Source organism: Amphiura filiformis, chromosome 10 (genome assembly GCF_039555335.1).
Source record: "Amphiura filiformis chromosome 10, Afil_fr2py, whole genome shotgun sequence".
Taxonomy (NCBI): Eukaryota; Metazoa; Echinodermata; class Ophiuroidea; order Amphilepidida; family Amphiuridae; genus Amphiura; species Amphiura filiformis.
In genome coordinates this window covers 1,049,294-1,065,135 of record NC_092637.1, presented here as the reverse complement: position 1 = coordinate 1,065,135, position 15,842 = coordinate 1,049,294, and the positions used below count along the sequence as shown (strand labels likewise).

At 35.9% G+C, this 15,842-nt stretch overlaps 2 protein-coding genes across 3 annotated transcripts in view; one reads left to right on the top strand and one right to left on the bottom strand.

Annotated features, from left to right (window-relative positions):
* Window positions 1–15,842, bottom strand: part of LOC140162395 (uncharacterized) — a 53,330-nt gene that overhangs the window by 27,404 nt on the left and 10,084 nt on the right. The window contains 2 exon segments of the mRNA XM_072185600.1: window positions 1,086–1,361; window positions 5,176–5,244. Of these exon segments, the coding sequence (XP_072041701.1) occupies window positions 1,086–1,361; window positions 5,176–5,244 (345 nt within the window).
* Window positions 10,286–14,266, top strand: LOC140162396 (uncharacterized). 2 transcript variants are annotated; one of them, XM_072185602.1, is made up of 3 exons: window positions 10,286–10,674; window positions 12,208–12,437; window positions 13,296–14,266. In XM_072185602.1, the coding sequence occupies exons 1-3, from the start codon at window positions 10,566–10,568 to the stop codon at window positions 13,842–13,844; spliced, it is 888 nt and encodes a 295-aa protein (XP_072041703.1). In that variant the 5' UTR covers window positions 10,286–10,565; the 3' UTR covers window positions 13,845–14,266. The 2 variants fall into 2 exon arrangements, with proteins under 2 accessions (XP_072041703.1, XP_072041702.1); XM_072185601.1 differs by having other exon boundaries at window positions 10,286–10,680.

The window sequence follows — 15,842 nt, the reverse complement described above, 5'->3', positions numbered from 1 at the left end:
AAAAATCAATTCCAAACATAACAAGTATAACCATATACTGCATTTTATTCTCCATATATCATAAAGGCATGAATCTCTCTTCCACGTACACATACCTACGCTAAATTTGAAAATACTGTGTAAGAGATTGTTTTCTTCTCTATATTACCATAATGTATAGCACTAGCTGATTTATTATTTGCATACTTGCGTAATTAACCAGAGCTATGAATAAATGTTACTTAAATGCAAACAATTTGAATCGATAAGCCGAATTTCCAGTTTCTACCCAAGGCCTTGATTGTTATATTGATTGTTTTAAGTGGCCGTCTTTGCTTCTTTCTATTTATTGCTATTTATTTTAACTATAAGGCCCAGCGTGCTTTTCAGGGGTGTGAGAGGCCACAGACCAAAAACGAGGAAAATCACTAAAAACAGCGTAAAATCAGGGTAAAAACGCCAAATATGGGCTGAAAATAAAAGAAAAACGCATAAGTTTTGGCAACAAAAAAAGAGGAAATCAGCTGAAAAGAGGAACTCTCACATCCCTGGCTTTTATGCTAAGCTACTAGGCCTGGCTTGTGCATTTCGCATAGGTCTGGATCATGGATTTTCCATGGATCCAAGCATGTGTCCCTATAGTAGAGACACAATGTGCAAAAAAGACAAGAAAGTAAAGTACACTGGAATTTTCACCAAAATTAAAGGGTACGTATTCTCCCAATTTTCATCAACTGTTTTTAAGCAACTGCAATCAATATTACATATTTCAAGGTCTTCAACGGATCTCCCAATGTCCCTTTAAACCAGGGTTCTCAATTATATTTGCTCACAGGCATGGGCATCAATCAAGGGGGGGGGGGCTTTCACATTTCAAGCCAGATTGGCACTTATGCTCACAAGCCACAGAGGGCCGAACCGGGGGCCAAACTCCAATCAAAGATCAAAAATACCTTGTTTTGTTCAGTTTACTGTAAATTTCACAGGTGCTCAAAGGGTGCATGAACACAATTGGTCAGCCACACCTCCCCCCCCCCCTCTGCAGGATAACAATTGAGAACTCCTGATTTAGAAGGACAGACAAACGAACATACAAACAGACTAACCTGGTGAAGAAGCAGACACCTTATTAATTCTTTTCATCATCTGTTGGAATTGACTGCTCTCATCTACGCTATCCCTCCGTGGTCTTGATATTGAGTTTCTATCAACGGACCTACTACGTGTCCTCTCCTTTGATCTGCCACGGAAACCTTTCCTATCCTCCGATCTGCTCCTACGTGTCTGTTGTTGTTGTTGTTGCTGTTGACGGATTTTGCGCTGCGAGGGCGCTTGGTGCACTTGTTTGTCTCGTAGACTGACATGGCCATTTGAGGGGGAATCTGGAATGGCATTGATAATATTATGATTATGGTTGGTTAATCAACTGAAATTTGAAAATAGGATATTGATATCGATCTTGCTTGCAAAAATGTTTAAACTCTTTGCTACCATCTGTAAAAGAAGAGGGATGAATAATAATGAGATATATCTCTCGGTTGCACTATTTCCATGATTTTGTAGGAAGCGGTGTTTTTAATGAGTTGATGATTTCAAGGGCCATTTGGACCCTCAACACCTTTCCTTCATAATCACAAGGCCTTTGGAATTATATTCATGAGGGGGGCATTTAAAGCAATATAACAACCTACTTTTTCTTTTCATTGGTAAAGATATGTTTCAAGGCCTACTTGTTATAAATCAGCATTTATAAACTCAAGAAGTCTTGTAATCAGGGATGTAAATGGGCAGCATATCCATTTCCTGAAAATCCATCTGGTCGATCCTTGGATGGACAGGTAGCCAAAGGCTTGTGTGCGGTATTGAACATTTAGGGGGGTTTGTCTGTGGAATGCGCTGGACTGTGTCACCACCGAATTATCATTATCCAATCAGGAAATGCTAAAAATTAAAAATTATCAAATTAAATTTTCAATATCATTTGCATTTTTGGATATTTTTTGGGCCAAATTTCTGGAAGATTTACATCCCTGTTGCAATGAGTGAAATGGATTTAAAATCCCTCCACTGAAAAAAAATCTTGGATGCAAATGTAGGTCATTAACATCTCACAATCTTGACTGGAAAGTGCGTAATTGTTCCAATCTAATAACCCGCGTTTGCATATTATTTCTCTTCACGCACAAACAAGCATGCGTAATAATCGTGAACAAGCCTGCATACTTAAATGCGCACTAACACAGTGAGCGAAAGATACATTTTCAATAGTCTTTTAAACCAAAAAAAATTATGTTACTTTCATGAAGCAAAATTAATGATAAAAACAAATTTTACAGACATTGTGTGAAATTGTTGGGGTTTGTGCTAGACCTCTGTATTTTTCCTTGGGTGCTCACTGGGAAAATTACCTCGGCCCAAAACAGACCCCTCCGATTTCACGCAATGACCCAAAAACAGATAGCGTACATCTGGCCAAATAATTTACTATACACAAACCTTGGTTTCCCACCAAGAACACATGTAGCTTTTATAACATACACAAAAAATATGCGACAAAACAGACCCGACACTTGCTAACAGAAAGTAAAATGGTTTATTCCAGCTGAAATACATATCAATAGACATGGACATGACCTTAATCTCCTACATAGGGAGTATGAATTTCAAATGGAGTCACCCATTCAGGTAACCCCATTTGGAATTCACACTCCCTGTGTGGAAAATTAAGGTCATGTCTTCCACAGGGGGTGTATGGATTACAACTGGAATAGCATTGCACTATAGCTACCAACTATTTACAACCAAAGATTTAAGTATTTTGATTTAAACATGCTTTGTAAACAGGCCTAGAGACAAACAAAAAAGCACAAAAATAAACAAACCTCAGCCTTGCTAAACAATCAAAATATAATATGAAAAACGGTGGCTCTTTTCCGACAGGAGTAAGCAAACTATGATGATATTTTATCAGCTCTGCCGTCAAGTCATTATTGAAGGAGGAAATAGGAAAAGTGATCCCGCCCGGGAATTGAACCCAGGACCTTTATGAGACCTGCGCCTTAACTACTTAGATGAAGGAGGTATGGTTGAGTGACCTCTTATACTTATAGGTTGAATTTCCAGCCAATCATGAAGCTCCTGTGGCCTAGTGGTTAAGGTGCTAGTCTCGTAAACATGAGGACCTGGGTTCAATTCCTGGGCCATTCTCCTCTTTCATCCTTTAAAATGGCTCGATACGACAACACTGATAAAATACCATCATAACTACATGTATATACAATGCCTATGATGGTTTTTGACCACCTTCACCAAAAATGTTCAGTACAATCAGCATTCCTTGAATTCTCAGTAGAATCAGAGAGATATTCCTCATAGAATTAAGCAGCAAACAAAAACACAAGACAGCAAAATAACAAACAAGGAAACCCCAATTTCACCAAACTAACATAAACTGCACTAAAACTAAAAACATACAAAATGCATCATAATCTGTCACCAACCTCTACAAATACACACCCTTCAAGCTTCTGAATGCAACACATTGTGTAAACAAACAAGTAAAAAACAACAACAAACAAGCAAAACAATCCACAACCTCACGAAACTAAAAAAAATCAAAGATGTCACACAACTATACTTTAAGTTATCTCATCTTAAAGCATGATATCAATGTGTTCTTGTAATTTTATCATCGGCCTTTTCATTTTTATTTACTGCAGATTGCATGGGACAATTTGGACGTGTTCACAAATGTAACACCTTTTTAACACCTGATATGTGTTCTTAAAGGAGTATTTCATGATCCTAGCATCCTCTATTTATGTCATTTTTCATTAGATATCCACGAACTATTCCCAAAATTTCAGTTGATTCCGATTTTATGCGTTCATGAAGTTATGCATGATTATGTGTATTACACTGCTCCATAGACAATGCGTTGTAATTTCGTTCTGGTGCACCAGAACGAAATTCAAATTTCACGATATCTTTGCTAAACGAATTAATCTGCAAGAAATATTTTGTACATAAACATTATGTAGCCAGAGGTTTCCAGTGATATAAAAATCTCAACTTTTTTGAGAAAAGTGGGGGAAGAGGCTGTGGATCATGAAATGCCCTTTTAAATATATAAGAACTTATGACATGTGTTATACATGTTCTAAAATGTGCATATGACAGTGTAGAACAGTGTATGGTGCTCAATCTAAGTTTTAAACACCTTTAAGAACACTCAGGGTCTTTAAAATAAAAAAATATATAATATAATAAAAAATACCGTGAAAATGTCCCATGTTTTCAAAAGGTGTTACAAATTAGACATGCCTAAATTTGGAAATTTGTCATCGTATATCTCTTTAACTTAAAGGGTTATCTTTTTCTCATAAGTTAATTTAAAAAGCCCATATTATTGTTAATTGGTGATATGCCATTTGGTCTAATACCATTTCGTCTAATTCCCGTTTAGTCTATATTCAAATGGTCTATTACCAGACAGGCTAATTGCCACTTAGTCTAATAATCATATAGTCTAATGGCCATTTAGTATAAAATTGTTTGGTCTAATAACCGTTATGTCTACTAACCATATAGTCTAATAGCCATTTGGTCTAATATTTCTTTAATAACCATTTGGTCTAATAACCGTTTGGTCTAATAACCCTTAGGTCTAATACTGTATGGTCTAATAACCGTTAGTCTAATACCATTTCGCCTATTTATTAATAAACTAAATGCTTGTAAGACTAAATTGTTTGTAGACCAAATGGGTATTAGACAAAATGGCTATTAGACCTATTGGTTATAGACCAAATGGGCATTAGACTAAATGATTGTTAGACTAAATGGGTTTAGACTTATTGATTATTAGACTAAATGGTTATCGGACCAAATGGTTAAAGGACCAAATGATTATTGGATGTAGTGGTTATAGACCTAATGGGTTTAGATAAAATGGATGTAGACGAAGTGGATATTAGACCAAATGGTATTAGACCAAATGGCAATTCCCGCAAAAGAAACACCAGTGCCTGGTGCTCTGGCAAATAAGCCGCAAATGTGCTGGGTGGTCTTCATGGAATATGTTTAATGTGAAAATATCTGATATATCTATCAGGACCCAAGCATGTTTCTGCGCTGAGCGACCACTTATTCACACATTGATATCAACATAGTAGAGATAACTGAAGTATAACATACCAGATGCTGCTTGATCTATGGCCATAAGGTGTGCTGGGGTGTTATTAACGGCACCAGACTGACTACTCCCTAAATATGAAGGTAAAAAATGGAACATAAATATGTGACTTATCCCTTAAACATGGAAAATTGTAACATGTGACTACTCCCTAAATATGAAGGTAAAAAATGGAACATAAATATGTGACTAATCCCTTAACATGGAAGAAATAAACAAATGGGACTTACTGTGACTACTCCCTGAATATGAGGGAATAAAAATAAGAGAATGGAAAATAAATATTTCACTACTCCCTAAAAACAAAGGAAAAAATAATAAAAAATTGTAACATGTGACTACTCCCTAAATATGAAGGTAAAAAATGGAACATAAATATGTGACTAATCCCTTAACATGGAAGAAATAAACAAATGGGACATAATGTGACTACTCCCTGAATATGAGGGAATAAAAATAAGAGAATGGAAAATAAATATGTGACTACTCCCTAAAAACAAAGGAACAACTTAAAGTGACTACTCATCTATATGTTCCTTATAAGGAACATAACAAAATAAATATGTGACTCCCTAAATATACAAGGAATTAATACAAATGGTACATGGTTCCTTGTGGTATTTTGAACATTTTTGAAATTCGCGATATAACACAAATTTTATGACAAATTATGAAAGTTTGATATGGGCCTTTTTTAATTTTTTTATTTGTACTTTGTAATTTGGACCTTCTTTGGTTCATTTTTACATGAATTTCGCCCTCGAAAAGTGGACTTTTTGTCAATTGGGGGTAAGTGGACTTTTTGTCAATTGGGGGTAAGAACTCTTGCCCACCCCCCAGTAAAAACCAAAAATTACGAAAAATACCACTTTTTGCTGCAATTTTGCACAGAACTCCCCCCCTCAAAAAAAAAAAAATCAATCCTGGTGCCGCCACTGTTGGGGTGCATGCCATGATGTCACCTACATGTTGGTTGGAAAATGTATGAACGTCTCCAAATAATTAAAATGCTTAAACTTCAGGTTTGTTTCAGAAATGGGCTGAAAAACACTGTAATTAGCTAAAATGCTGAAAATTGTCATGCCTGCAGGTGTGAAAAAGTATGAAATTCATTTACAAATATTGTAGGTAACTTTAATTTAACCCCACCACATCATGCATACACTAATTTATTTATTCCACAATGATCATAAAATATTTCAGAAAGGAACTTTTGACTCCATTGCATACAATGCTTGACTGTATACAAGGCATGAGACAATATGCGGTTAATATTGTGAAGAGAACAATGAACTTTTAACGCTAGATTTCCCACACATCAGATAATACAACTTTCATGGCTGTTTAATATTTCATAAATTGTATTAATCATGAGTAATGTCATAAATACAAAGAACAGCAATAATATTGGGCTATTCCCATTGAAAGCCATACACCCTATGGAAGACATGTCCTTAATCTTCTACACAGGGCAGTAGCGTAGCCAGCACGAGGCAGAGTGCTCCCTCACCCTTACCCCACCCCAGACAAAATATGAAGGAAATCAAAAAGTTCCCACTGACAAAAAATGAAAGGAAATCTGGAGGGCAACTTTAGGAAAAGAAAAGGGGCAAGGAGCCCCCTTTTCACAAAAATTCATAAAACCACTGAAAAGCATGTTTTTTGAAGTTATGTGGTATCAGTGTTACTCATACCACCATTTATGACCTAATCCATAATCTCCCCGAAGTTGTAAACATGATAGTTTAAGCTCACTTTGGACCCCTACATTTTACCCTGACCCGACCCCTGCAACAAATTTAGTGACTCCCCGAAGAGAATGAATGCCCTGTATACTGTTGCTAAATGTTTGAATTTAATATGTTATTGTTATGCAATGTTTAAACCTTTTTTTTGTGATTAGGGTGAACTTACCCCACCATATGGGCGAACCTGCCCCAATATGGGGCAAGTTCGCCACTTTAAAAACTTTTTGTTTGCTCTATCCTGTTGCTGTTGTAAGGCCTATAGTTCTGGGATTGTGGCCGTATATAGCTAAGACATAGGGCTTTCACATGGGCTAATCAGGTCATCCCTAACCTTAAAATTGACATAGCTAGGCTGGTCAGAAAAATATAGGGCGGACACTCCCCGCTCTCCCCTACACAGACTACCTTTGCCATGATTCGACAAGGGAGATGAATGGATGATCCATCAGTGCAGTCAATCCCCCCCCCCCTTATTACGCATGTGTTTTTGGCCAAATTATCCTCATTATTTGCCATATTAGATTAACACACTTATTCCAGTCAAAGGCCATATTTGACCAATTCAATTTCAGCATCCCCATATGGTCACTTGTACTTAGTATACTGAGCACCCCCCCCATGCTGCCCGTGCTGCCACTGATGCATATACCAAACTCATTGCAAAGTAAAGTAGCAACTATCCAGTAGACATGAAAGTGTATCACCAAGTAAATAATGATTGTTTTCAAAATTGGAATTAAAATTCTTACAATAATAAAAATTCATTTAATACCTTTTATTGTGACTAAGATCTAGAACCGTGGGAATTACCCATTTGTGGTGAAGTAACTATAGCAATTATTGTTTGCAAAAGTTTATTTGGTGACCTTTTACTATGTGCATGAGAGACTATCACAACTGTGGCATAGGATTCCACGCTATTCATTAAGTCACGAAAACTATTCTGTAAAATTACTGACTGACATGTATTAAACATTAATACCAGATACTTAATTGTTGCTTTATTTTGTGTGGGTTTATTCATTACTCAAAGTTCTTGAATATAAATCCCTGAAGCAAACTATATTTTCCAGGAGTCCAGTTTTGAAGTAAGGAATAAAACCAGACCCGTAGCCAGTTTTTTTTTTGTGGAGGCCAATTATGGTATACGGATGGGTCATTTTTGCTCAATTTTCCAAATCAATATTTTTTTACTAATTTTGAAATTTTTTAAAATATTTTGGGAAAAGTTATAATGGATGGGTCATTTTTCATCAGAGCGTCCTGAATGAAATCAAAGATCCTGATGAAATGCGGATCTAATCTGCATATCCTTGCAAAGAATTGCCGGCCATGAGTAAATTTTTGCAATGCCATTGTAAAAAATGATTCTTAGTGTGAGTAAATTAGGCCTTGATATGAAAAAATTTAAAAATTACAATCGCTTTTTTTTTTCAAAGTGGAAATGTAGCTTTTTAAAACATTTTGATGAAGTTCTCAGCACTAAATATTGGTGAAATTTAGATCTTAAAAGGGTAGACTCAATATATTCACCTATAGACATCAATGAAAGCTGTATATTTAAAACAAGTAGCTGTAGATACCACAGAATACGGGCCTTTAAACAAAATCGACCTATCTAAAAAATTGAGATGAAATGGCAAACAGACCTTTTTGGCCTTACTTTAAAAAACTAATAGCAGAATAGAAATCAGTAAAATGGGAGACCAAAGCAAAGTGTAACAGTATTTCATGTCTTTTTACTTTTAAGGTAAAGGGGTAAAGGAAGGAAAATAAGAAATGTTATGAATCAAGAATAAATGTGACCACATCTGGTCAAAATCAGGCTAAATTCGGCAATAATGAAACATGAGATATTTAAGCAAAAAGTGAGGAGAAAATGCAATAACAAAACATAAGAAATTGGATATATAAAAGGGTCATAACTTTGAACAAATTTTAATCTTTCCCCGGAGTAGCCATGCAGTGCAGCTCTTAAGTCCGATGTATACTCCACTTCGCCACTTCGCCAGAAGCTGTGATGAAAAAATTAACTTGCAGCTTCGCGCGAAGGCATTCATGTATACTTCATCAAAATATCGCAGCAGAGTATCGCGAAGAATTGTTGCCCGCTCTGTGCTTTCATATAGAAACTTCGCTGGCCTACCACCAAAAGGAAATTCCTTCGCGGAAGTCGTAAAATTTCAGCTCAAGTTACTTCACAGCCTGCGAAATCGCGGTCGCGAAGTGGAGTATACATCGGACTTTAGCCAGTGCACTCTATTACCAACTGAGCTAAAGAGGCAAGTTGGAGAAGAGCGGAAGATATAAATCCATAGGTATTAGGTTCGAATGATGTTCGTCGTATTCTTAGCGGGTCATAACTGTGCAACCAAGTATTTAAGAGACCTGGGGATTCATTCAATATCAGTAATTGTAGGCACTGAGCAAGTTAATAATGGTTGTAACTCAATTTCAAAATGTCCAACTTTAGCCTGAGTGGATCAGATTGGGTCACAAATGAAGTTATAGTTGAAGGAAAATTCAGAAAAAAAGGTCTAGTGCTCTTTTCAACTGAAAAAAAGCCTCATTGTTGATGAAATGGTCCATACTTGTTGACATTATATTTGTGTACACGCTTGAGTGTATTTATGACTTTTTTAGTATATCACCACGTTGGTTCTAAGTTGATTGCAGACGATGGTGGACTACATTATTCAATGTGGCAACAGCCAAAAGCGTAAACAAAACAGACAATATGACGTCAACACTGCCTGCACGATAGACGCAATTATTTTTTCCGGAGCCAAGATCCGTTCTTAGCTCTATTGGCCGGGTGGCCCCATTACAGAAAAAAATGCACAAAATATATTTCCCAGTGCAATATATACATTTTCACATGAACATAAATAATTTTAAATTCAAAGAAAAAAGAAGAAGAAAATTTTTAATCATCGCTGGGGATGGGAATCGATCTCGGGACCCTTTGCGTGGTAGTAGAGATCCATAACCACTACACTACGTAAACTCATTGATACACGTGGGGAAATTTTCAGTATATATCGTAACATATCGTATGCGTTATTCATACCAAAAAATTAAAAAACAGTACTTACAATGAGGTTCACTGGCGAACCTCAACGGATTTAGACTGATAAAATAGTGCTTAATAACATACGTACAGTTTTGGAATAATTTGAGACATTTTTGTGTTTACGACAGCGTTCAAGCTTTGACTTACGTTTGGCGGACAAAAGTGTGAAAAAATTATTTAGGGGTGAAAACATTAAAAATTCTTGATTGTTTATATGAAGAGCTTGTTTCCAAAAGACCTTTAGTCCATACTTGGTCAAAAATGAGTTTTTGGTACCATTGTGCAGTGTTTCCATAGTAGTTTCATGGAATCCTATTCATTTTTTCCAAAAGACCTTTAGTCCCACTATGTGGGAGGTATTTTTATTGATCTTTTTTCCAAACAACCTTAAGTCCATTGTTAATTCATTCCAAACCACCTTTAGTCCATGAACACTGCCCCCAATACCTACTTGAGCTGTGTATAGTGCTAATCAACAGCCCGTATTACCCATTGCGCCAATTATTTCCAACACCACTTTCGCGTCTTGTACTTGTGGCAAACTTTTGGAAACTTGATAGTTGATAAAAAAATGGAAAGCAGTGGAGATGAACAGGTTGTTATCAATGATAATCCAAGGAAGAAGAAGAGACAGAAGAAGGAATGGGCTAAAAATGTTGCAAAACAGCGAAGAAACTCAGGTGAAGGTAAGCTTAAATTCACCATGCATTTTTACTATAGTGCACACAGTCACAGTGTACAGTGGGCGTGTGTGTGTGTGATATACCATGGTATTGATTGTAAGTTTACTCATGTGCTGAATACAAAGGGATTGACTTGTTATGGCAATAAATCAATAAAGTGAGAGATTTACTGGTTGTGTTTGATCCCAAACATAAAAGAAATATTAAAGTTGATCATTTAAAATTAAATGGTTAGAAGTTTGTGTCAAATATTATAATACTGTAGTTGCCACAGAGAGTATAGGCCTAAATCATTATGTCTGGTGGACACTTTTACTAAAAGTAAACAAATAAATGAATAAATAAATGACAATTATAAGAAATAAACATTAAAAATAATCTAATTTTAATTTAAATTTTAATTATTTTAATTTATTTAATTGACAGGTAAAATTAAAGTAGTCCATCTCCTATTTTTTTTTTTTTTTTTAAAATCAAATGCCTTGGTATTCAACAACAATAATAAATATGACATAACGTGAGACGTGTTAATTGATAAGTTATATCATTTCTTTTATAAATTAAAAACCTCTTCAAGTGATTTAAAACAAAATTGTGCTTGAATATTGGTGCAGAATAAACAGAAGAAGCATTTGTCAGATAATTAGTTGTAATGTAAAGGTATTAATTATTATGCGTCAAAGGCCTAAAATTTTTGTTGGAGGAGATAAGTTTAATGACCGCTTATGGGTTCAAATTTCAACCAGCCTAGTCATGAAGCTCCCGTAACCTGACCGACCCTAAAAATAGGCCTGACCCTAGACTTTTTTTCTTATTTTTTTGTAAAAAAAAAAATAATAAAAAAAATAATAATAAGACCCTTCGCACTTGATTATTAGTTTCCTGTTTAGGTTTTTGAAAAAGAGACGAGGTGACTTTTAATTATTAATTATCTTTTATTTTCTTTATTTAGTTTGAACTATTACAAGCAACTATTGACTCGTTTTGACTAGAGCGGGCATTTAATTATTTTATAACAATATTTGATTTTATAAATAAGTGAAGGTGGAGTTGTACTCTTTGTTCATTCATCATTATTGTTGATATTATTAAAGTCAGAAAATGGCAAGTAGAAGTAGTTGAAAGTTATTTTAAAGGAGAAAATTAGAAATAAAAATAAAATAATTAATTATTTTGAGATTTTCAATTTCGGACGCTGAGCGGTAAACAGGAAACTAATAATCAAGTGCTACGAAGGGCCTAATAAGATTTTTTTTTTTAAAGTTCCAAATCCTTTATTATACGCAATTTACAGCTTAAAATGTTTGTGTAAAGAAATAATAATTAAAATAAAAATGCTGACAGACCTACCCTAATTTTCAATTTCAATTCAAACAATTTTTTGTAGGCCTAATGGTAGGCCAACCTTTTAAAACACAATTTCAAGAGACAAGTGGTAGTAAAAGCATGTCACATACAAACTTAAATGAAAGTCTAAGTTTTCATTGTCATATTTTAATAATAATTTCTTTCTTTATGTTAATTTCACAGCAAAGAGACCACCTACAGTGACATGTGCACATCCTCCACACAGCTATTGTAAAGCAAGAGCACTCAGTGATGGTGATATTGCAGATATGTTTGATGATTTGTACACTGATTCTGACAAGGTTAGACAAGATGCCTTCATTACATCACACATACTACTTGCACCAGTCAAACGGCACCGCTTCAGAAGAGAAGATCAAAGCAAACGGAGGGAGTTTACATCCACTTTTTTTGTAAGTATTTTTTTTAAATATTTTCTAAGTCCATGTAACTATTGTCACTGAAGCCCGCTGTGAAAGATCTTTTATTTTGCTTTCCCTTTCATGATTAAGATTTGAATCCACTTTGTTTGCATGAGTGAGGTTTGACCCACTGTGGGTTTGACCCTTCCCACAGAGGTAGGTCAGACGAGAAAATATTGTAACTTCTCTAAAATAAAGTTCAAACTTATCTCCTTGAACTGTTTACCTAGTGTTTTCAATCTGAATTTAATAAAAAAATCAAAAGAAATAATGCAATAAAAAGAAAGCTGATAAAAAGTATGGCATGATCGACAGGAATTATAAACATAATTTTTCACCAGCTTTGCCGTCGCAGGCTGGTTGAAATTCGAACCCATAAGCGGTCACTACAACTTATCTCCTCCCCTAAAAATAGCCCATAGTAGCTTGGGCCATAAATGCGAGAAATAAATTGCCATCCTCCCTGTGAGGGAATATTACCGGTACATGGAAAAACAGTGGCATGATTACCGGGAATTATAAATAAACATAATTTTTCACCAGGTTCGCTGTCGCCATTTTTGGGGACGACATAAGTTTAATGACCGCTTATGGGTTCAAATTTCAACCAGCCTAATCATGAAGCTCCCGTCGTCCAGTGGTTAAGGCGCAGGTCTCGTAAACCTGAGGTCCTGGGTTCGAGTCCCAGGCACGATCACTTTTTCTACTTGTCTCCTTTATTATTTGCGATGGTGAACCTGGTGAAAAATTGTGTTTATTTAAATAAATTATTTAGTTTATAAAAATTGATAAATGAATAAAATATGCAACAAACTGATATTAATGCCTACATAAATTTCTATGTTACAGATGACCAAGGAAGATGGCGAGAAAGTAGAGGTATGCCAAAAGTCTTTCCGAAGCCTACTGTCCATTGGCGAGACTAGACTGAGAAACTTGATGCGGTACACTTGGCGAAACAACAACACAAGACCAGAAAGACGTGGCGGTGTAAGGGTAAAGCCAGGGTATGATGACCTCAAACAACAGATCTGCAATCACATCCGCAAGTTCAGGTGCCGGTCGTCTCACTATGGGATAAATAAGACGCCCTCTCTGAAATTTCTTCCCAGCACTCTAAGCATCAACAAGATGTACCTGATGTTCAAAGATGAATACACTGGGCCACTAGAGGTACAGTATGGGCTCTACCACCAGGTATTTGTCAGCAACTTCAACTTGGGATTTGGTAGTCCTAGAAAGGATGTGTGCTCCTTTTGCACTGAGCACAAAGTACAGATAAGAGCTACCACAGATCAACAGAAGAAGAGAGAGCTGATAACAGAACTTCTTGTGCATAAACACAGAGCCAGGAAATTCTACCAACTTATGGACACCAAGCAAGATAATTGGTGCTGACTGTAGCATTCGATTTGATGCAAAATGTTGCACTGCCAAGATCCCCAATAGGTGAGGCGTATTATTCAAGACAATTATGGGCCTACTTCCTTGGTATTATAGAACATAAAGCCACAGGTGACAAGGACATTCCAGGAACACAGGACAAAGAAGACGTACATTTCTATACTTGGGGAGAACACCAAATGGGGAGGGGGGCTAACCAAATTGCCAGTGCCCTTGTTGACTTCATTGAGCAACGCCTTAGTGAGCCAAATCATGGCATCAAGAAGATTGTGCTATTCAGTGACTCTTGCGTTGGTCAAAACAAGAACTACACCGTGTTAACTGCTGTCAACCTATTATCGACAAAGTTAAGCATACCTATCACACACATATTTCCCGTACGTGGTCATTCATACATGCCTCCAGACCGCGCTTTTGGACGCTGGCGATGGAAGCGACTCAAGAAGATTGAGACAGTACTTTTGCCCGAGGAGTATTATGCTGAGTTTGAAGAAGTTGGTACAGTCCATGTGTATGGGCGTGACTGGTTCTCTTATGACTTCAAGAAAGTGGTCGAGAAGAGCTTGAAGAAACAGCATACATTCAAGATAACGGAATCCAAAAAGCTTGAAATCAACCCGTCTCCAGCCCCCATCAAGTTCTACGGGCACTACACTGCTGCCCCTTGTGAGCACACCATCCTCAAGCGTGGTCAACAGTGGTCATCAATGCAAGTAGAACCGCTTGAAGACACAAATTGTGTCAAACCTGAAAAGAAGCGAGATGTCATGAAACTTTTGCAAAACATGGGATATGCCACAGCACCACCAGGTAACATTCCTCTGCCCATGGCTCGTGGTGATGCAGTTGCAAAATTTTACCATGACATTTGTAGCAGAGATGTAGCCATGGATACAGACTCAGAGTCGGACAATGGTGAACAAAGTGAAGACGAGACTATAGTGGATGTAAACGAAGATCCATGGTAAAATGCAAGTGGTGCTAAAACAAACATTGTAAAACAAAGGGTAAACAACAATGTCAGCTGATGTCTGTAGAGGTTTTTAAGACTTAAAGAAAATCTTCTCATCATTTAAAGTTATCAAGTTTTTATTGGATTTTGTATAAGACGCTGCATGAAAACAGCCTAGTGTTGCTCCTATTTTGAGTCAAAAATGCAATTTAAGTTCTCAGGTTTTGTTTGCATGTATTATTTGACTGCAAAGCATTTACAATGAATAAAATTATGTACAAGTGTGTGATATCATGTAACAACCAGTGTTTGATTTACTTTGTATAACATAGCAAAATGCTGCACAAATTATAGCTAAACATATTCCAGCTTCCCTGTAGCATTTTCCTGTTATTAATACATGGATGATAAACTAGTCACAAATAAGTATACACATTTCAAAAAGTAAATCAAACATTGGTAACCAAAAAATTGGTGCTAAACACTGTAATAAATTAATGAAATGTGCTAAACCCGGGTGCTAAACACTAAAAAATAAATGAAATGTGCTAAACACTGTAACAAGTGAATGAAATGTGCTAAACACTGCACTAAATTAATGAAATGTGCTAAAAACTTAAGTGATGAAATGTGCTAAAACACTGTAACATGTTGATCTACCAGCTCTAATGGATGCACTTTTTTATCAAAACAAATGATAGCTAAACTGGTGCTTAAACAATTTTTAAGTGTAATTTAACGAAGCTGGTGCTTAAATGAATTTTAAATTTCATAACAATTTTGAAATGTAAAGGAAACTGCATCTCAGGTTGTTCAAAATGCTTCAGAGTTTGAATTGAATTTGTCAACAAAGAAATGTGACAACTTCTGATTAAGGTATAATGATTGTGTAATGTATTCTAAAATAACCATAATGTCTGTTTAATGTGGCATTATTCTAAGCTACGCTGAACTTTCACATTTTGCTGAAATTTGTAAACATTTTAATGTATGTTTTGAAGAGATTCATCAGAATACAATATTCAGATTGCAAAGTTTTT

What these genes read in the sequence shown, in the direction of transcription:
- LOC140162396 (XM_072185601.1), top strand. Translation starts at nt 10,566, where the DNA reads ATGGAAAGCAGTGGAGATGAACAGGTTGTTATCAATGATAATCCAAGG. An exon ending in GCGAAGAAACTCAGGTGAAG is followed by an intron (nt 10,681 to 12,207) that starts GTAAGCTTAAAT and finishes TTAATTTCACAG; the next exon opens with CAAAGAGACCACCTACAGTG. An exon ending in AGTTTACATCCACTTTTTTT is followed by an intron (nt 12,438 to 13,295) that starts GTAAGTATTTTT and finishes TCTATGTTACAG; the next exon opens with ATGACCAAGGAAGATGGCGA.